The following is a 22,126-nucleotide window of genomic DNA, read 5'->3' as shown; positions in this document are numbered from 1 at the left end:
TTACACAATGTTAAACTTAATGATGAATTTTGGAAAATGTAAAATTTTGGGAGGGGCATTGAACCTCATGCCACAGGGTTTAAGCCAGTCTCAAACTTTTGGAGATTAGGATCAGACCGAATGTAGAGGGCAGATTACCCCACATCTGTTTACTGGGAGTTCTTATACCTTCTTCAGAAGCATCTGGTTCTGGCCACTGTCAGAAGCAGGACACTGAACTAGATGACTTTGCATGTGATCCAGGATGGCAATGCCTATGTTTCTATATACCTCCTGTTGGTCCTGGAGTGAAGAAACAAAGTGCAGTACCAAAGTGCGGATTTGAACTATATAACCGAAGTCTAGGGCTGTAGTAGGAATATTATCAGTTACTGGGCTGACCATGTTCTTATTTATCATATTTAATGTTTACAAAGGGAAAGTTGGTTAAAGGTACAGGCTATTTTCCAAAGTCAGTTACAGAGGAATTTATATACATTACAAACCATCCAGATGACAAAACCACCTAATAGAGATCTGCCCAATAGGATTCTCCTTCATACTTTTGTTAAATTAACAACATCTGCTTCAGAGTATCCAGTTTTACAGCTGAACACTGAAATCTGAACACACGTGTCTTTCAGTTACTCCAGTATTTAACCTTTAATGTGACTTTGCTTGATCATAATTCAGGCTTGTGGCTTAGCTGACTGATGTATTGAAAGATAGAATATATAAATATGTAAATTACACTTTGCAATTCTGAAAGATTAAATGTTTGTTTTGGTATTACTTTGGTTCAATACCATCTTTATTGGTATCAACACTTGGCTGATTAACATCTAGTTACGCAATTTCTCATTATACAAGTATGTCACAGCTCTTCAGATTTTCATGACTAACACAAGCTCTGCAGGATAGTATACTCCTCAATTGAGTTTGCTTAAGCTGTAAAAGAGTTTTATCTTATCATGGTTTTACTGGGTCATTTCATAAAAAAAATCAGGGTGGTTGTTGTTTTTGTTAGGTGATTGAGAGGTTGTTTAATTACTGGAATGTCAGTTGACTTTGAAATACAGGTATTGTCTTTGTAAATTATTAAGAAAAAACTACCTGAGTGTACTCTACCTTCCTTGGTATTTGTTTGAGCCTGCCAAATATGAGATAATGATGTATGAATCTTAGATTTGTGAAGTAGGAATCTTACTCGACTCTGCCATCATTCAATTTTTAAAAGTTTTGATGAGATTGATTAGACCTTAACATTAATTTACTAATCTAGGGTTGAAATGTATATGTATTGCTGTCTGAATATCTTTGTTATTTCATCAAAAGGAACATTTAAAATATGCTTGTTTGTCCTCTTGGTGAATAGGTGGAAGAAGATTAACAAGCTTTTTCCATATTAAACCATATTTTTTTTTTGAAGGGGATGATTTAAATATCTTCCTAATACTGATCACCCCTCTTTAGACATAGGGGAAAAATGAAAAAAATACTTGTGTGCTGTTGTATGATGTAATTTTCCCATGTACAAGGATTAAAGATGCCAGGTCTCCCAGAAGTTTCATCATTAATTTGGAATTTCCTTCCTTTCATGTGTTTGTCAAGCTCTAGCCAGATATGAAAGGAAGGGATATAAAAATCAAAGTGGCAAAGTGGCAGGTGTAGTACCTGACACTAATTTTCTACTATTAACTTTTTATTTATTATAAAATAAATTATTATATGTCCAGAGTCTTTTTATATATAGAGAAAGAGAGAGAGAGCTTGTGCTTGTGCTTGTGCTTGTATGTGTGATATTATTTGATTTCCCTTATTTAATGGGACACTAATGCCAAGTCTAGCTTGTTCTTCTTCAAAAAAAAGAGGAGCTAGAAAATTAGTTTCAGGTACTACATCTGCCACGTGGCCAATTTTTGAAGTTTTACTGTTGCATTTTCTTATTTTTTAAAATGTTTTTCTCTCACCACTATCTGTGTGAAAGACACTTACCGACATGGGGAGACTGATACAGAGCTCTCAGATGTGCAAAATAAACAAAGAAATACATATTGTAATCTGCGGTATTACTTGTAACAGGTTAAAAAACATTTAAATTAAGTTGGTATCCATTGGTGCAAATCAAATTTTGTGTTGTTTAGTCCAAACAGTGTGACTGCAGTACAGATATCCATGAATTCTGCTAAATGTCATGAAAAATAGCTTTGTGTAATTTTATAGTTAAAGAAGCTTATGAAGAAAATATTTCCCTGTATGATTTGATAAGTGACCAGACTCTGAGAGATCCTTCCTGAAGTGCTATTAAACTTCAAAGTTTTTATCTAGTTACAATGTGTATTTGTGAATAGAATGTGGATTGTTTTTAAGCTAAAATTGCAGGTTGACATTAAGGGGGGTCAAATTGGAGGAGTGGAGCTCCTGAGTTTTGCAGGAGCAGAGGTGGTAAGAGGAATTCCTAAGTTCCAGCAGTTCTTCTTTATGCACTGGGCGGTAGGCTGTATCAGGCAAAACTTGCTCTCCTTTGTTGTCTCATTACCAGTATATTTAATTTATCAACAAGTTTTCTCTGTTTATGTGCAGGTTGATGACTTTTTAAAAAAAAGGGGAATTAGGAGGGCATGAGTTTATACACATGCTGATTTTGGTATCAGTATATATGGTATGTTTCATCATATCCTTTTCCATGTATTTATGTCTTAAATGTGCTGAAGCTTCTGTTACCGTCTGCTGAGTCATCTTTATTACAATAACACTTATGTTGACAAGCCCCCTGATAATTGTAGAACTAGTTAAAATGATATCAGCACAAGAGTCAACTGAGAGCACAACTGAGAGGGAAAGCGTGTTTCCATCAATGTTTAAAACTGTTTGGTTTTTGTTAACACTTACTTAACTTCAATGAGTGACTAATGTTCTGGGAAAAGTACATTATTTGTTGAAGATTCACTGCCCCAGCCTGGTCAGTTATGAAGTGAAAGCTGTCCATATACAGCCTCTGAAACGTCCAGTGTGTCCTGCAAAACCAGAGAAGACCAGAGTTGGCATTGCTGATATTTTTAAGATAAAAAAACAAACAGAAATAAAACTTCAAAAAACAAACCCCCTTAAGACATCTTTCATATTTCATAAAATAGCAATAAAAGGGCACAAACCCAATAATTTATTTCAGGTACTTTGAAAGTCACCTTTTAAGTAAACGCTCTCTTATTCTTAAAGTCAGATTGTTGACTCCTGAATAGTATCTGCTGATACTGTCATTATAATAAACCTTGATTAACTACGACACTTGCGGGCAACAATAGGAACTATTATTTATTAACTAGAACAACCTACAATGCTATATAAATGATTTTTTAGTAACTACAATGTAATTGTCTTGTGTTTTACTTTAACAGACTGTTTAAGAATAAATTAATATCAGAAACCCTCATCCCAGACCTGTCAGTTGAACAAATTTCTAGGCTGTCCACTCTACAATTGTAAAATGCATTTTATTGACTTGTGTGGCATGCAATTGTTATAATATTCCACCGTCCCCTGTAAGCAATAAAAATATGCTTTGGTAGTGTAGTATAGTTCGAACTTAAATGTTTTTTATAATCAACTAGGTTTAGCCAATTTTGTTTCACCATGTTGTGAGTTACCCAGAATTTGCCCCCAGTCACCTTAAAAAACATTTCCCTTCAGTGACAATAATGTATGCATCAGTTAATATGAATGTGGTGATCTCGATCATTTTAGTCTTTTAGAGCATCTTTTTAGATGGGTGCATTAGTTTTCTCCTCCCATTTAAAAATATTTCTTAAAAGTATTTTTCCATAGAAATATGAATGTTGGCTTCGAAAGAGAAATCAGTTTCTAGCCCAGGAACCCAATCTTTATTAGAGGAATTTGCAGAGTCTTCATCAGCTGTCAGGTCTTCAGCATAGGAGCACCTCTAGCCAAATGTTACACATAATTATTAACCTTCTGAGTGCCAGTTTCTGCAAGCATGTTCATAATTAGCAGTGCACTTTAATCTAAGTTATTTAGCTTTTGTATTTCTTTGACCTAGTAGTGGTGTGACCACTAATATTAAACCATTGGTAATGTAACTTTTATTACTAATGAGCTCTAAGGGAGATCACCCACTCTAGTAACTTCATACAGGGTAATTTGGTTTACTCAATAGTTTGGATTTTTTTTTTTTTTTTTTTAACAAAAAAATGTGCATATGGATTTTTATTTTTTTTATTTTATTTTTGGCTGGAGAAAGAAGCTTCCCAATCATCTGGCTCGGAGTCCTATTGTTTAACTTTATGGTGCACCGTTTGCAAACTCTGCAAATGCATGGATGGATATGCTAGGTCTTCTAATCAGTTTGTCTAGGCTTACTCTCTCATAAACAGTATCCATGTGTCTTGTTTCTGGAGTGGCAGGGTTATCTTACTGTATTTCTGTTTTTCCAAATGGGTAGAAAACATACGATTTAGGAAACAGTCTTCTGATCTCTTTAAAATGAACGTGGACAGTTTGAGCGGTGGGATTTGCTTGCAGTATTTGAAAATATGTTTATGGTCCTGCTACCTGCAAAGAAGTTAGCGGAGAAAGTGGACCATAAGCCTGTCTTGTCTTCAGAGATATTAGCTGAAGCCAGTTCTAGTGACCCATGTGCTTTGATTGATATCTTGTTGGCAATAGTGATGCAGTATTTCTTGAAGGAGATGCAGTCTCTTTTCAGTCCTGAAATGAACAATCTTCATTTGTACAAAGATCACTTGATGTGCTGAATCCAATTTAAAGGTCTGTTTGCCTTCTGACAGCATAAAAATTACAGAAGTTAATTTACTACTACTTGTTCTGTATCAACTACCAAAACCATGTTGGAGTCTGAGATGGCACTGAGCAAATGGCCAAGATACAGAAGTGCTATACCCTTGAGACTATTTAGCTTTACCTATGAATTGCAAATTGTATACAGCTATACAATAAGTACTACATTTGGAAACAAGCTCTGATTATCTGGAGGAATTTCTTTCCTCAGGTTGGTAGCTAATAGTCCAGTTGACAAATGACTGGAAGGAAACTGATGGTTAAAATAGCACAAGGTTGTTTGCAGAGCATAGCTTTTACCACCACATCTTTTCTGTCATTTAAATAAACCATTAGGAGTTGTTAGCCGAGTCATACTCTTTCACTTCTTCCTGATCTTATTGTTTCCTGTTTAGGTTATCATTGAATGGGAGATGTAAAGTCAAATTTGAGCTAGTTCTTCACTTTACCTTTGTCTTGAAATATAACTTTGCAGGAAAAAGTAAAACAGATTTGCATAGAATAAGAATACTTCTACTAACATTTGAAAGTTTGGCATTTCATGTCCTTGCATATTTAAATAAAGGTATATGCTGCAACCTTGAGCTTTTATAAAACAGTTCAACCTCTCTGTTGCAGGATTGGAAGCTTAGCAACTGTTCATACACATGGTAGGATAAACTTCCAGTGCTCAGTGGCAGAGGGAACCTATGAAGGAGGAAGCCATTGCTGGAGAAAGTAGACCCCCTCTGGGAGTGGAGTAGTCTGGATTTATTTTCAATTTTGGAACCGATGTTAAATGCATTAATTTCTCCTGAACCTTTTTATTAGGACTTGCTTCTAAATTGAAGGGATTATTGCTAAACTACATAGAGCTTCAGTATACTGTTGAGAAAAATGTAAGCCTCTTTCTGAGCCCTCCAGTAATCAAGAGTTTTATTTTTAAGCTTTGAAGTAAGGTTTAAAAATTGAACTTTGCAGCAAAACAGTCCAACAGCATTGGCCTTCCCACAAAAGGTTTTCAAATAGTTTGATAGCAACCTCAGAATTGTGCATGCTGTAAGTAAAACATACAAGCTGTGGTCCTAGTCCTGCAAACACTTACTCTGGGGCACAGTCCTTTCTACCATAATAAGGTAAGGTTGCAAGCACCTCACCTGATTGATAGCTCTTGCAGGACTGATCATTTACTTGGATTGTTTTGTACTGGTTTTCACTCAGCTAAATTGAACCATTTGCAAAATATCTTTGGTGTGTTAACCCCACTAAATTTTCACTAAGAAATCCCCAAAATGTTTTTACTCTAACTCATACTTCAATGTTGGGTCCTAAATATTGTGATTAATTCATACTTTAACTTCTTCCTAAGTTAATTTGCTATGAAATTTACCTTCCAGTTTCAAGCATACACTTTTTCTTGCAGTATTATTTCTTTCAAAAATGCCTTTTAATAAATTAATTAGATAATTGAGAGTCATTCTTTTCCAAATTCTACAAATGAAATGTTGTGTGAGCCTTCTCTCTCTTCTGTTAGGAATAGAGTAAGATTTGGAAGACATTTGCCGTTCATAATGGTTGTGACTGTCAGACAGAAAATACCAATATCTTCAAGAAGTAGATCTAGTTATTACCATAATAATACTTTTTCATTCTTATGCTCAAAGTGCTTTACAATGGGAATTAAGTAATTAGGTCTTGTTATCCCCATTTTACAGGTGGTGGGATCACCATATAACAGTATTCTGTTATATTTTACAATATTCTCTCCCCTGCTTCCTCCTCTACTTCCTTTAAAACACAAAAACAAAAAATCCTAGCCAGGCCTCCACCTTCTCTCTGGTGTCTATTCCCCACTCCTCATGCAGCTCCAAGGCATTTTACCCCTGGTCAATCCATCATTTTAGTTAATCTTGACACTGGGGAGCAGCTGTCCCTAATTAAAGTGGGCAAAAATATTGCTCTGATTTACTTGGTCACATGATAGTCCAGTGTGCTACCATTAGGCTGTCAGAGCTGCCCAGAAGGGGTTTTGTTGGTGGTAGTATTTTTTGTTGTTCTGGTTTGTTTTGGTTTAGGTTTCTTTCCTTGACCTAAAAATGAGACAGAGTTAAAATTCTATCTGATGTTTAAACTGCTTTACTGAAAATAGTAATTAAATGTGCATGACTTGGGGCATCATCTTAGTGTCTTCTGTCTTGGCTGTTCAAATTCATTTCTCAGTACCTTGTGATGTTTCAGTGCTTATTGAGACAGTTTCCTTTGACGATAATCTTGTGGAATCTTAAGAGATACAGAACATGCATACTCAAACTCTTGTAGACAACTAGGCATGTACGAGATATGTTAGAGGGATCTTTTCCTATCTGTCCTGCATGATTTAAACTGGGAGACAGACTAACAGGGATGAAACTGTCTGCAGCCCTTACTCTTCAATTTACACAATTAGTAGTAGTATTTATTACTTGTTTATGCTGTAGAGTATGCAAAAATAGACCTGCCCTGCCCTGAAGAGTAGCTCTGTTGGTAACTCAGAATAACTACTTTGTACGCGGGGGGGGGCGGGAATACATTTCTAGCAGGTACAGTGTGTGTGGGAGGAAATAATTATTTCTAAAATTATGGTTGTGATCTTGTATATATTTTTAAAAACAAGAGATCATGGCTAAAGGAAGTTTTGTAGTTTTTTTGCTATACTTTGATGTTTCTGTATTTGGAATACTTTTGAAATGCAAAACCCCTTAATAAAAAAAATCCCGAGAACAGAAAACATATTTAATACAGAATTGCCTGACTTTGCATGTTTACATTTTCTGTTAAACTTCCAAAAGCAATGTTAAGTCTGCACCCCACCTTTCCTCCAATACCTACACCTGTCATTGTAGAGCAACCCAAACCCCTCATCCTCCACTGGTCAGGGACTTCTTGTGTCCTTAACTAGCCTCCCCTAAGTTCCTTCTCATGATCTAGGTTAGAAACCCCCACCATTTATCCCAGACACTATATTGATAAGGGCTACCAGAGTGTGGCAGAGTTATAACATTCTACAATGGAAGATATATTGCAGTGGATGAGGGGGGAAATTTAGGGTCAATGTTGGAAACAAATGTTTCATTACACTTTCATATTAAACGCTCAAACTTAAGTCTCTGTTTACAAAGCATTTTGCTCTTGGATCTTTTTTAAAAGAAAAAGTTTGTTTATATTTTTAACATAGTAGATAAAGAACTCTGGAACCTGTAACTAATGATCACCATCGGGACTCCATTTTTTATTCAGTTGTTTACAATAGGTAGCTTCATAATATAGTGACAACCAAACAACTTATTAAAGTGTAAAACAAAATAAAAAGATAGATATTAGTGTAGAGAAGAGAAATATTATTTTAGTCTGTATGGTTTGAGTATTATATGAAACAGAAAATTTGTATCACTGTACTAGAGACCGTTCTGTAAGTTGCGTAAAACGAAATGGTCAAACCATGATGCATTTTTGTGTTTTAATAAAATAAAACACAGAATTCTGCCATAGAAACCATGGCTTTTTTAAGTCCAATCCATTTTATTTTATGTAATAAGTTTAAAAAAAATATCTTCACTTCAAAATTACTGCTCCTGTTTGCAATTTGTTTGGTGTTCAATTAAGACAGTTGCCATCACTGTCGAATTTAGCAGCAATAGAGCAGAAATGACTGAGGTGGTTTTGCCTGGGAATACCCAAATTCTTCCAATGTGGTGTTTGCTTGCATGTAGGTTTGATCTGGATCTCTGGAATGGGTAGTCTCTAAAGCATTTTTGTTCTCGTCTTTGTTTTCCAGAGACATGTAACTCCAAAATAGCTTGGCCAATTTGCTTTAGATTCAATTCAAAAATAGGGCTCTGGATTTGTGAGAGTTAATGGTTGTATTCCTCATAGTCCTAATTGAAATATTTGTTAGTTTTTCATGGGCTACTGAAATTAATTGTGGCTAATGAAATTCTTTTCTCACACCATCCTGTCAAGTTGACCTAAGGTGGTTGGTGGCATTTTAAGTGACATCCATAAATTGATTAACCCTTAGAATAAGGGCAGTGGCAGAAATTTAGGCACATGGAGGATTTTAACAGTGAAAATTTAACCACAGGATTTTAGATGCCTCCAGGGTTAGGCAGCAGCCAAGCAGAGGTTTTGAGGATCTCAGTGATGCATGAATATTGGATGTATGTAGCAGTTAGGCACCTAAATCCTTTTGTTGATCTGGGCCTCAGTCTTTTAACACACCCTCAACCTCCACAAAACTCTCCCCCAAAAAGGGTTATTGGCTCTTGGATTTAATACAGTATGTAGTAGCTATTTGTAGTGGAATTAGTTTATATTATTTTAAATTGTCTTCAGAATGGCCAAGTGTTTGATAGCTGCTAAATGTTGCATCTGTCTGTTATAGTTACTTAACTTGAGTATAGCAGTGACGCAGATTATAGGAGGTATCAGTTGTGCCTATCCACCATATATCTACATATTGATGTGTTCTTTTTAAACAGATAATTGCAAAGGATTTTAAGCAAAAAATGTAATCCCTCACCTTTGACTTCTTTTTGTATCTTCACTGAAGTTAATGCCACTGCACTTAAACTACATTCAAGTACCATCACTTTTCTAATAAGCACTTGGGTATTGCGCCACTTGATAGTACCTAATCCTAATTTAAACCCAAATTATATTGCATTCTGTAACTGACTTGCATCTCTCCCTTTCAATCTTTTCTTTATAAGAAATCAGTTATGCTATTTAAAAATTGAAATCCTCCAGCTATTTCATACTGTTAATTGAAATGAAAGGCTTGAAAGGTAAGCTACATGCGTCACTTTTTAATAAAATATTGGGGAATGTCTACTAATGTTTTACAAAGATGTGATATATATATATTTAATCCAAACCTCTATTAATATACTACTACATCTGTGGAAATGAAAGCACCTTGCATGCATTAATAACTAATTGGAAGCCTAATAGGGCATAAGACATTTCTAAGACTATTATGAATAATATTTTTGAAGTCATCGGGTTTTTATTGAATAATAATTTTAAGTCATTGAGGGTTTTTTTGTATTGACAGTTCTTTGGGTTTAAACTAGAAATGAAATGCAAAATAAAATACTGAAATATTTCTCATAGGCCCAGAGGGCCGTATTCAGTATGCTGATCATGTTGCTTCCCCCTTTCCCGCCCCCACCCCCGTTGAAGTACTCCCAGTTGACAGTTCTTACTTTGTAAATTCCAGCAGTAAATTGGTATTAACAAATTGCAAGGACCTGTTCCAGGCAGTAGTTCCATCTTAAGGGGGTTGGCTTGTGCAACTTGGAGTAATGATAGTGTTTCAATACCACTCCAAGAGGTAATTTCTTGGAGTAGTGGCTAAGGGCACCCAAGAGTGTCCTTTTCAATAACTTTGCACAGTTAAGTTGGTGCCTGTCACTAGGCAGGGCTTTTTGTAGAAATACAGTTGTGTCACAGCCCATTACACGTCCAGTAGCTGTAGAGCTAAGCATCCAGATATAGAGACCTGTATGGGACAAAGAGAAATAATTAGGGAGGAGAGGGATATCATGAGTCTTTAGGGTACGATGGCTTTTACCTTACATTAGTGTTTTTGTTCGAAGCCTCATTTCACAAGCTGTGTGAAGCTTTGGGTTGGGATGAGAGAGATATTTACCAATGTACGGTATGTAATTTTTGTGCTAGTTTTCAGAACTTTACACATTGGGGAGGATGTGGGGAGACATGCAAAGAAATCTTCTAGTATGGGTCTTGCTATTAAAATTAATAGTCAAAGTACCATGGGCATTTATTGGATTTGGAACCTAAAAATGAGATAATAGAGGTGTTCGATATAAACTTCCTTCTCCTCCCTTTGCTTACCCATACAGCAGAACAAAGAGCAGAAAGCAGTCCATCATCCTTGGGTGTGGGAGCTTTACGATGTGATCTAAAATTATTTGTATTTATTTATTTCTATTTATAACACTACTACTAAGCACCCATCAATTACTCTGGATCCCTTCACATTATCACGTCCATATTGAATGCATTCGATGCCTTCCACCTCTAATACTAATACCCCATAATTATTATAATGAATAAAAGACCTTAAATTTATCCCTCCACCCATATCAGTGCTAGGAGAAAAAGGTGGTCTTTGAGGTGTGTCTGGAATGTTAAATCCAAGATTTAACCCTGATTTTATGTGAATTTGCAAAAAATCAGCTCTGTAAAATGGGCCCCAACATTAGGAAAAACCCATATCGTTGCTTCATTTTAGAAACCATTTTGCACAAAATGTATTGTGGCCAAGCGGGGATAAGTTTGACATTGTAAAACACCATGATATAGTTTTGATCCACTCAATTAAAGCAAATGAACTACTACTGTTCAGTAATAATGTAGGAAATGTAAATAATATCTCCTCTTGAGCACATTAAACTAAAAAGAAAATCAGTACACAAGGATAATCTTTTTTTCACTCTCTAATTTGTTTAATGAAGTTCCAGTAAGCAAGTTTCCAATTTTAATATGGTCTGTGAGGTTTAGCTTATGGGAACCCTGTAATAAAGCTTTACTAGGGCAGCCCTTTCTAAAATATAAAATTTTCCTCTTTGAAGTTGTGTAGTACTTAACTACCGATGTTTCTTGTTGCATTGAACTGGTGCTACCTGAAGGGATGTGCATTTTGTTTTTGTTTGCAAGGACAAATGGGGAAGGTGGTACTTCTTCTAAACATCTAGATCAACAGAACGGGATTTAAAGACCCAGAAAATCATTTCCCCTCCTTCTCCAGACCCTTGCCATACAGTGTGCGCCCCGTAGTCTTAACAATGGTACAGATGTCCCGGTATAAGACTGTAGATTGCTTATTTCCAAGCTTCATTACTTTTTATTACAGTCCTAACCTCTACATTGTGTATTAAATATCACATTGTTGAGATTAAACTGTTTTTTAAATCTATGGGATCATATTTATTCAAATTGTAGCTTTACCTCCTAAATGTATGTATCCTTTTTATTGCACAGCGCTGGCCCCAAAGGCGATAACATCTATGAATGGAGATCAACTATTCTAGGACCTCCAGGCTCAGTATATGAGGGTGGAGTTTTCTTCCTTGATATCACATTTACACCAGAATATCCCTTCAAGCCTCCAAAGGTAAGAGAGACAGCCTAACATTTGCTACCCAGTGATCTGTAGGGTGTTTGCAGAACTCAGTGTTCATGGGACACAGTCAATTTGAAATCAAGTTGATTTAAGAAAATGAGTTAAACCTGGTTTCAAGAACCACACCTGGAATCCCCCGCCCAATTTTGGTGGGGTTTATTTTTTGATCACCATTTTTCGGGGGGCTTTTAAAATATTTTTCCCTTTCCCTGTTGTTGCACAAACATGGGAAGCTGACTTACTACACAGGGGAAACTATGAAACTGAATATACGAAAAGTGCTGTGAAATATAGAAAGAAAACAAACTGGAAAAATAGAAGCAAATATTTCTCTCTCTCATCTCTTTCAGTTACAGTAAACTTTAAGGTGTGTTTTGTAACAACAGTAGGTTAAAAGATTTCAAGCAGAAGTATGGTTTTTAAGTGCCATGGTTCTTTTAGGGACTTGCTAATAGTTGATTTATGTGTATAATATCAATTTCTTAGTAGTGCTTTTCTGGATTCTGGATGCAAATTATATTTTGGAAGCTTGTTGTATTCTGTGTTGTTGGGTTCTATCACAGATCCAATACTAATGTAAGTAGATGTAGGTTTATGGTTCACACATTTAGGCCAATATGTTTGGGGGGATACTTTAGGACAGTCTCTTAAGACAGGAAATTGCCTAACAAGGTTGCCTAAGGGTGGGTCCAGGTTTCATTGCTTTAGTATTTTTTGGTTGGAGGTGATGGTCGCAAGGAGAATCTTAAGAGGATGTCAGCTGGAATGGATATATTCAGCAAGGTTTCTTTCCAGTTGCTTCACCTTAGGCAGAAGTATGCTACCATGAGAATCTTATACCCTATGGTGCCAAAGGTTTGGTTGCCATTTCATTGGCGCTTTAGCTTGTCTATCTCAAAACGGGAAGAGCAAGTTTCATTAATCTGCATGAATGGGTCTAAGGCTGCAGACATGGAAGTTTTTAAAAATGAAAGTGGTTTAAAGTTCTGACTTAAAGTAAGCCACTCAGTGCAAGAAACTTACAATAAAGCCTATGACAGAGGCCGAAGTGTCTAGTCTTAGTATGTATAATGTAAATAATTTGTATTTATGGAGCACATTACATATTTAGAGTTCCGGGTTAACATTAATCCTCACACTGTTCCTGCAAAATAGAACTATTATCCCCATTTTGCAAGTGGAAGAGATTGAAATACAGAGAGAGCGATTCAGGTTCTGATTAGACAGGCACATGCTTAAGGGCCTTTCTGAATCAGGGCCTAAGTGAATTGCCCCAGGCCACCCAGAAAGTGACACAGCCAATATTAGAATTGAAGAGCTTTTGGATCTTTAAACTGTACTTTGTCCTCAAGGCTGCAGCTACTCTTCTGCAATATTACACCATACATTTTCTCTGGTTCCCAAGAGTACCATTACGGTAAGGCTGCATTTTATTTGTGTTGAGGTGAAAATAGTAGCTTGGGTTGACCCGATCTGTGCTTTGATCTTTTTTGTATTAATAACCTCTAACCACTTTCTTCCCCCCAATCTCACTTTGCTGGTTATATTTATTACCTTATCCTACCACTTATCTTGGTGAGTCACGGGACCAGCTTTTTTGTATCTTTTTTTCTAATGCAACAGTGGTTTCACATCAACGCAGTGACCAAGACGGAGCTCTTTCAAGTGCGACCTTTCCAGAGGGGGGGGTCCAGTTTCATTATATTGTCTGCTCTTCTTCCATATGGCTTAGTGTTCTGTGGGCTTCAAATATCTCTCTGTATTGTCTTAATAGCTCCGTGTTTTCCAGATCTGATTTGATTTTGTTAATATTGTGTTGATTTTTCACCATTGTGATCACTCCAGCATTTGTAACAAACTTTTACTTTAAACTAGGGCTGTCAAGCAATTAAAAAAAATTAATCATGATTAATTGCGCAATTAAACAATAATAAAATACCATTTATTTAAATACTTTTTGGATGTGTTCTACATTTTCATATATATTGATTTCAATTACAACACAGAATACAAAGTGTACAGTGCTCATTTCATATTTATTTTTTTATTACAAATATTTGCACTGTAAAAAAGAAATAGTGTTTTTCAATTCACCACTTACAAGTACTGTAGTGCAATCTCTTTATCATGTATGTTGAACTTACAAATGTAGAATTATGTACAAAAAAAACCTGCATTCAAAAATAAAACAATGTAAAACTTTAGAGCCTACAAGTCCACTCAGTCCTACTTCTTGTCCAGCCAATCGCTAAGACAAACAAGTTTGTTTACAGAAGATACTTCTGCCTGTTTCTTATTTACAATGCCACCTGAAAGTGAGAACAGACATTCGCATGATACTGTTGTAGCCGGCATCGCAAGATATTTATGTGCCAGATGCACTAAAGATTCAATGTCCCTTCATGCTTCAACCACCATTCAAGAGGACTTACTTCCATGCTGATGATGGGTTCTGCTCGATAACAGTCTAAAGCAGAGCAGTCTGATGCATGTTCATTTTCATCATCTGAGCCAGATGCCACCAGCAGAAGGTAGATTTTCTTTTTTGGTGGTTTGGGTTCTGTAGTTTCCGCATCTGAGTTTTGCTCTTTTAAGACTTCTGAAAGCATGCTCCACACCTCATCCCTCTCCGATTTTGGAAGGTACTTCAGATTCTTAAACCTTGCGTCGAGAGCTGTAGCTATTTTTAGAAATCTCACATTGGTACCACCTTTGCGTTTTGTCAAATTTGCTGTGAAAGTGTTCTTAAAACAAACGTGTGCTGGGTCATCATCTGAGACTGCTATAATATGAAATATATGGCAGAATGTGGATAAAACAGAGCAGGAGACTTACAATTCTCCCCCAAGTAGTTCAGTCCCAAATTTAATTAACACATTATTTTTTTAACGAGCATCATCAGCATAGAAGCATGTCCTCTGGAATGGTGGCCGAAGCATGAAGAGGCATATGAAAGGCATATGGCACGTAAATACCTTGCAACACTGACTACAAAAGTGCCATGCAAATACCCGTTCTCATTTTCAGGTGACATTGTAAATAAGAAACAGGCAAGAAGTATCTCCCGTAAATGTAAACAAACTTGTTTGTCTTAGCGATTTGGCTTAACAAGAAGTAGGACTGAATGGACTTGTAGGCTCTAAAGTTTTACATTGTTTTATTTTTGAATGCAGTTATGTAATAAAACAAATCTACATTTGTAAGTTACACTTCCACAATAAAGAGATTGCACTATAGTACTTCTATGAGGTGAATTCAAAAATACTATTTATTTTATTTATCATTTTTACAGTGCAAATATTTGTAATAAAAAATAGTGAGCACTGTACACTTTGTATTCTGTGTTGTAATAAAATATCAATATATTTGAAAATGCAGAAAAACATCCAAAAATACCAATTGAAATTTATTAAATATTCTATTGTTTAACTGTGCGATTAATCGTGGTTAATTTTTTGAGTTAATCAAATGAGTTAACTGCGACTAATCAACAGCCCTACTTTAAACATATTTGTACATTTTTTTTTTTCAGATTTTATTCTTATGTTCTCCATGCGACTGGCTTTTGTATCATCAACAAAAATTGTAAATGGTGAACAGCTGGTCTGTATGTGTATTAAAAACATCAGAGGTTTGATTTTCTACTTAAGTGGAAATCACTTAAATCCTTTTCTCATTGCCTCAATTAGGCAGAGCTCCTCTAACTAGAGAACAGTCACTTCGATAAGCATCCGTAAATTTTGGCCAGTCTATACCACTGATGATTTTTTTTTTCTTGTTCTTACGTTAACAAATATGGCTTATGCTTTAATTCCAAATCGTAACCTACTGGACTGAAAATCTGTCTGAAAAAGTTATTTTCTCAGGTTACCCAATTTTCATCTCTTGTGCTCTGAGCCAGTGTGCATTTGCAAATTGGAATGCTTGAACTTTCCATGAATTTGGTCTTTAGTTCATCAACCTGGAAATACTCATGCTTCCTTTTTGAAAAGTTTTATGATGCCTTTTAACAAATTGCCTTCTGAAAGCTGGTGAGGTAGAAATTTTGGAAAATCAGAGCTGAAGGTCAAAATAGTGCAATATTAAACCAACAGTGGATGGAACTGCAGGCTGCTTATGAGCAGATAGCAAAGTCTTGCCTGGGAACTGTACATGCCATGGACTTCCATTCTTCTTTGCCCGCCCCTATCCTAAATGGAGCTATGTTTTTTCAGTTGCTGTTATCACCATGTGAGGTCACCCATCTGCTTGGCCTGATCCACATGACGTAGACTAGGAAGCACTCATTGGGGTATATGAAGCAAAGAAACAGATGTCTTTGTGGTTTCGGTGTATCGTACTTTTAAAGTTCTCTGATGTGCAGAGATCAGCAGCTGGTTTTGTTCTCAGTTGCTGTTGCCTGTTACAGAGGAGAGAGAGAGATGCTGTGCTCTCTCCTGGAGATTATTTTGTTACTTCCATACATAATATGCAAAAGCATGTACTTTTGTTTAATTGAAAATCAAAGTGTAATGTCTCCATGAGAGAGCATAGTGTGCGGGTGTCTCTTGTGTAACAGGCTACTGTACCTCTGAGAACAAAAAGAGCTGCAGCACTCTGCATAGTAGGTGAGTTCTTGGAGACCTAAAGATGCATTGCCCAGGAAACTAGAGGCATTAGTTTTGTAGTTACACATGCCACACCCCTGCCAGTGCTCCCACTCAGAGACTGAGTGAGAGGGAGGGGCATGAACAGTGTTTTTTCGCATTGCTGAATGCTAGAAGGATCCAGGAACGCAGCAGAACAGCTACGAGGGAGGACAGACAAGTTTAACGTGTGGGCCAGTCTGATCCCAGAAAAAACACTGGTACATTCTTCTTATGCCACACGCCTACTGAATGTGCAAGTCACAACTAACTACCCTTGTTATCAATAAACAGACAATAAGATTCATGGGCATGGACAGCTGGCAAATTCTGAGGATTTAGGGCATGATCCGACAGCTCTTACTCAGGTGAATAATTATAATTCATGCAAGTAGTTCCATTGACTTCAATGGGACCACACATATGAGGGAGGGTTGCAGGATAGAGTTATTGTTCTCCAAAACATAGAGTTGGGACATTTTTAAATGTGTTTCCTTTTTAATGTGAAGACATAGGCACCCAGGCTAAACCTGGCCTAAAATTAGGCTCCGAAGTGCGTACTTAAGAATCTAAATAAAAGTGGACTGAATTTTCAGAAGCGCTGAGCTCCTTGAAGTCAATGGAAGCTACAGTTGTGCTGCCCCCCTTTGGAAATCTGGCTGCTCTTCATGGATTTAAGAACCTAATGTGAGAGAAATCTGAGCATCTGGTATTAAAGCATGTGCCATATTTGCTATTCTGTAAGAACAAGGGGGAAAAAACATTGGTTCTCATACTGACTTTAGGCACCCAAGTTTGAAAACTTTGACCATGGCTTTGGTAACATGAATTAATGCACTCTTGATTTTGAGTCTGCAGCCAGACGCCTGGAAACGGTATTGACTTGCTGTGAGGCCTTGGGCACAGGGCCGGCTCCAGGCACCAGCTTGGCAAGCAGGTGCTTGGGGCAGCCACTCCGGAGAGGGGCGGCAGGTCCAGCTGTTCGGCCGCAATTCGGTGGACGGTCCCTCGCTCCCGCTCGGAGTGAAGGACCTCCCGCCGAATTGCGGCTGCAGATTGCGATTGCGGCCTTTTTTTTTTTTTGGCTGCTTGGGGTGGCCAAAACCCTGGAGCTGACCCTGCTTGGGCAGGTCACTTGAACTCTTGAACTTTCATTTCCTCATCTTGAAAATGGAAATTGTGGTGATTACATAAATTCTATGGATTTAAGTGGAATGAATAGGGAAGAGTTATGGCTGCTAGTTAATACAATCCATACCTGTTCTGCAATAGGGGAAGCAGTACTGCCAACCCCAGATGTTCAAAAATCGTAAGTTAAGCCCCCAACATCACAAGATTGGTTTAAAAATTATGATTATTTTAATTAAAAATGTGGGGTTCCTTTATTTGTCTTCTGGGTTTTAGGGTACATTTAAGTCCCATTTCCAAGCTTTTCTCTGCAACCATAAGGTCTAGGAACCTTTTTAATTGTTTTACATGAACATTAGAATTCTCACAATCACTTAATCTCCAGAAGCAAAACTGCAAATATCACAAGACTTACAATAAAATCACGAGATTTGGGAACTCTGAAGAAGGGGGGCTTTGAAAAGCATTCTTCACTTCCGGACTACTCTCAAATACAATACAACTTTGGCATAGTCACAACCAGAAGCTATCAGCTGGTGGCTATTTGAAATTAATTTGGTCATTGCCTTGCCATGCTGAATGGACAGGCGTCCATATCTCTCACACCATTATGACGGTGCTCACCATGATGATCATTAATGCCCTTAGTATTGAGAGTGGTTTTGAAATGGAGTGGAGACAACCATCCTGCTGACCCTAGAATTGGTTCCTCCAGGTCCAGATTGGAGAAGAGCAGGAAGGTTTTTCTACTGCTTTGGTTTCATTATTTTACCTGTTCTGAGTTGTTCCACAGTTTTAGAATTCTAAGGACGCTGCAAAAGCCCCTCACTGCAGCAGCCATCCCAAGAGTGGAGGCCTGCCTTCTTCTGACACAGGGGATTCAATGGGAATCTGCTACAGATATTGGCTTGGATGTGCTGTGGACTCTCTGATAAACAGGAGGCTTCAATTTTCAACATCACACTTTCCTATACAATCTGTTTATAGGTGGGGGGGAAATCTAGTCTCATGATTTAACTGAAATATGATTTGCATTAGAAATGGAGAGAATTGTGCAACAGAAATAAAACAACAAAAGAAATGTTCCATTAACAGTGGGAAATTTAGCATGGAGAGAAACTGATCATCCAGGTTGATCTTATGGTGCTTGAGAAGCATATAGAATTCAGTTTTATCTGTACAGTTTGTGCAGATGTAAAGTATAGCTCATTACTTCTAATTTTCATTTAAAGTAAATACTTCATCTTCTGTTAAATTTAACCTAAAAGTGAATTGAACTAATTATTTCACATTTTTCTTCTACAAATGAAATATAACCACTGTTTCGCTTGTTGCATAAAACAATATGGAAAACACAAAAGAAAGATTAGTACAATAGTAATCTGCTTGTTTTAAAAGCTGATTTAAAACTGTTGTAATACAACTAGACACCAGAGGGCAGCAGCACACCAGGAATCTAAAAAACCCACCCAGTTTTTTTATTGATTATTCTGATAGGAAAGATATTAAATGGCACTCTATAAATGTATACTAAAGCTGAGTTAGATGTAAAAATTAACTTTACATCTTAGCCATGCAGAGCTGGAGTTACTTTTAATCTGAATTAAATGCTGGGTTTTCTATCCTTTTTCTGTTTAAATCTGTAAAGTCAAACTTATGACTGTGTAGTGTGACATGTTAGCAAACAGTTTTGTAATTGTGTTTTTTCTAGGTTACGTTTCGGACAAGAATCTATCACTGTAATATTAACAGCCAAGGAGTGATCTGCCTTGACATTTTAAAAGACAACTGGAGTCCAGCACTAACTATTTCTAAAGTTCTCCTCTCCATCTGCTCACTTCTTACAGACTGCAACCCTGGTAAGTCTCTCATACCCTAACAGATAACATCTCTATTGATACTGATCATCTGGCATTTTAGTAACTTACACCCTGATCCTCCATCATTAAAGTCAAAGGGAGCTTTACCATTGACTTCAATGAGCATAGGATCAAGCCCTTGGAGAAGAGAATCTCTGTCCCCACAAGATAGCCCAAGCTTTCTGTTGTCTTTGAGGGATAATAGAAGTTGTTCTGATATTCTGTATATGTCTGTAGTTTATCTGTTCTTAAGCTGCACTGCAAAGAAAGCAGCAACCAGAAAAATCCCGGACAATCATCCTGTAGATTGAAATTCCAGCTAAAAAGAAAGTGGTGTTTTAAACACCATATTCATGTGTGGAGTCTGCACCATCTGAAATTCTAGTGATTTGGTAATAGACTAGATGTATTTAAAAATTACCACCATAAACAAGGCTAGAAGATAACGAGCTGGAAGTTTTCCTGGAAGCTCCAGTTCAGCTTTACAGTAAATTATTCAAGAATAAACTTCCCACCCCCATATTTATATATAATTCCTAAGTAAGTTAAGAATTGTTTTTAGTACTTCCCTCCTGTGTCCCGCTTAGTTAACTAAGTATATCTCAGTAATATAAAATAAGCAAAACTTGTAGAAATTCTTCTAACTTTTATAGAAGTGTAGTAGCTAAGGTGTTGTGCTATGCGTACTTCACCAAAAACACCTGATCTAATCTTTTCATGGAAGCCAGATTTATATGGATATAGGTGCACTTAGTGTCTGAGACATGCATACGGCCTTAGAAATGGTAAAGGAAATTGAAGCACACAAATCAGGTAAAATCTGCAATATGCTTTGCCATCCTTGTAGGTTATAAGTGTCTGTCTTTTTACCTCCTTAAAACTTGAATTAGTGAATCTTTTCCCCCCACATTGAGCAATCACTTATAAAGCACCATACATTTACATGTACACATTAAGACCTGTTCTCTACTTGGAAAGTCTAATAATCTACGTACTATAAAATGGGTCAGTGTTCCACCATGTACTTCCCCGCCCCCATGAATGCTTTTGGGTAACCCATCAGACCAATTCTCAACTTTCTTTTATGTTTTTCCCCCAGTTCTCTTGACTAAAATGAGCAGGAACTTTTTTTTTTTCTTTTCAGCTGATCCCCTGGTTGGAAGTATTGCCACTCAGTATATGACTAACAGAGCAGAGCATGACAGAATGGCCAGACAGTGGACCAAAAGATATGCTACATAAAATGGATTTTTGTCAAACTCTTGCATTATTTGTCTGTGATGGAAAGAGCTGCTTATTGATTTTGAAGTGGGGGGAGGGAGGGCGCTGGTAAAGAGTAGGGTATTTCTATAACAGATTTTATTCAGTCTTTTATTTCCTAAGATTTTGTTGTTGTAACTTAAGGTATCTTGCTACAGTAGACAGCTAGAATTGGGAATAGCATATTTTAAGACTGTCATTAGTTCAGCAATATTAGCTCACATATAGTACCAAGAAGAATGTAAACTTAGATTTTTTTTTTTTGTTCTGTTGCTTGCGATATGTAAAAGATAACAGCTTAATTTTGTACAGGTACATATGTTGACATTTATGTAAAAGTCCTTTGACGACTCTACACACTGGGTTTTTTGTTTTTGTTTTTGTAAAAGATGTTGGGATTTTTTTTCCCCCTTGGGAGGGTGTGCTGGTATTTAACAATTCCTTTTCAAAGACTCATCTCATGATATGTAATATGGAGGAGTGGATATATGGCCTCATATAGGAAATGAGAAGTAGTTGTTAATGTATTATTTTATATGCCAATCTACCTTTGTGAAAAGAATAAAGGTTTTAATCAGGATTTATGGTAACCTGTAGTGAAATACCTTAAGCTGTTTAACTGTAAGGCGTGGAATAGGAGTCACTCAGTGGATTGGTTGTATGTTGTGGGCTACTTAAGTCTGCATTTGTTACTGTGCTAATAAAAATATGTAAAAAATGACTCCTGCTTAGTGACCTGCTTTGTTGTTTTGCTGAAATAGCTTCTCCCCAATACATTTTGATGAAAGACCTATATTCAGTATCCACTATTTTTCCTTGTAAGCTAACTGCTGTCTGAAAGCATTCAGGGAAGAATTCCCTGCACTGATTTATCAATGGCCATAAACTTGCCTAGATGGGTGCTTTGTAGTAAGCAGCTCCTACAGCTTCCATTTTTGAAAGGCTTTTCTACATTAGTATGTACTGCTGATGCCCCAGGAATAGAGACACTGGGTGGGGGAGGCGATATCTTTTATGGGACCAACTTTCTGTTGGTGAGAGAGACAAGCGTTTGAGCGTACACACAGCTCTTCAGGTCAGCTACAACACTGCATACCATAGGAATAGTCCAGCAGAGTACAGTAGAACCTGAAGGGATCGACATAGCATCCCTGTCACAGCACATCGCTGAACATTCCATGCTTCTTACCTTTAAGGTTAACTGCTCCCAAAACTGGTTTTGAAGTGCTACCCATTAGTTAAAACTGCAGAGAATGCAGCTGGAACAGTGTCAGACTAAGGATGGGCTGCAGGTG

At 37.0% G+C, this 22,126-nt stretch overlaps 1 protein-coding gene across 3 annotated transcripts in view; it reads left to right on the top strand.

Annotated features, from left to right (window-relative positions):
* Positions 1-21,552, top strand: part of UBE2E1 (ubiquitin conjugating enzyme E2 E1) — a 56,085-nt gene extending 34,533 nt beyond the window's left edge. For all 3 annotated transcript variants that reach the window (XM_054019972.1, XM_054019969.1, XM_054019970.1), the window contains exons 4-6: positions 11,818-11,950; positions 19,424-19,571; positions 20,716-21,552. In XM_054019972.1, coding sequence (XP_053875947.1) covers positions 11,818-11,950; positions 19,424-19,571; positions 20,716-20,813 — 379 coding nt within the window. In that variant the 3' untranslated portion in view covers positions 20,814-21,552. The remainder of the gene's footprint in view (positions 1-11,817; positions 11,951-19,423; positions 19,572-20,715) is intronic.
* The last annotated feature ends 574 nt before the right edge of the window (positions 21,553-22,126 follow it).

The sequence above is a fragment of the Malaclemys terrapin genome, chromosome 2, assembly GCF_027887155.1.
Source record: "Malaclemys terrapin pileata isolate rMalTer1 chromosome 2, rMalTer1.hap1, whole genome shotgun sequence".
Lineage (NCBI taxonomy): Eukaryota > Metazoa > Chordata > Testudines > Emydidae > Malaclemys > Malaclemys terrapin.
Note: the sequence above shows the minus strand (reverse complement) of the source record. Positions and strands in the feature narration are given on the sequence as shown.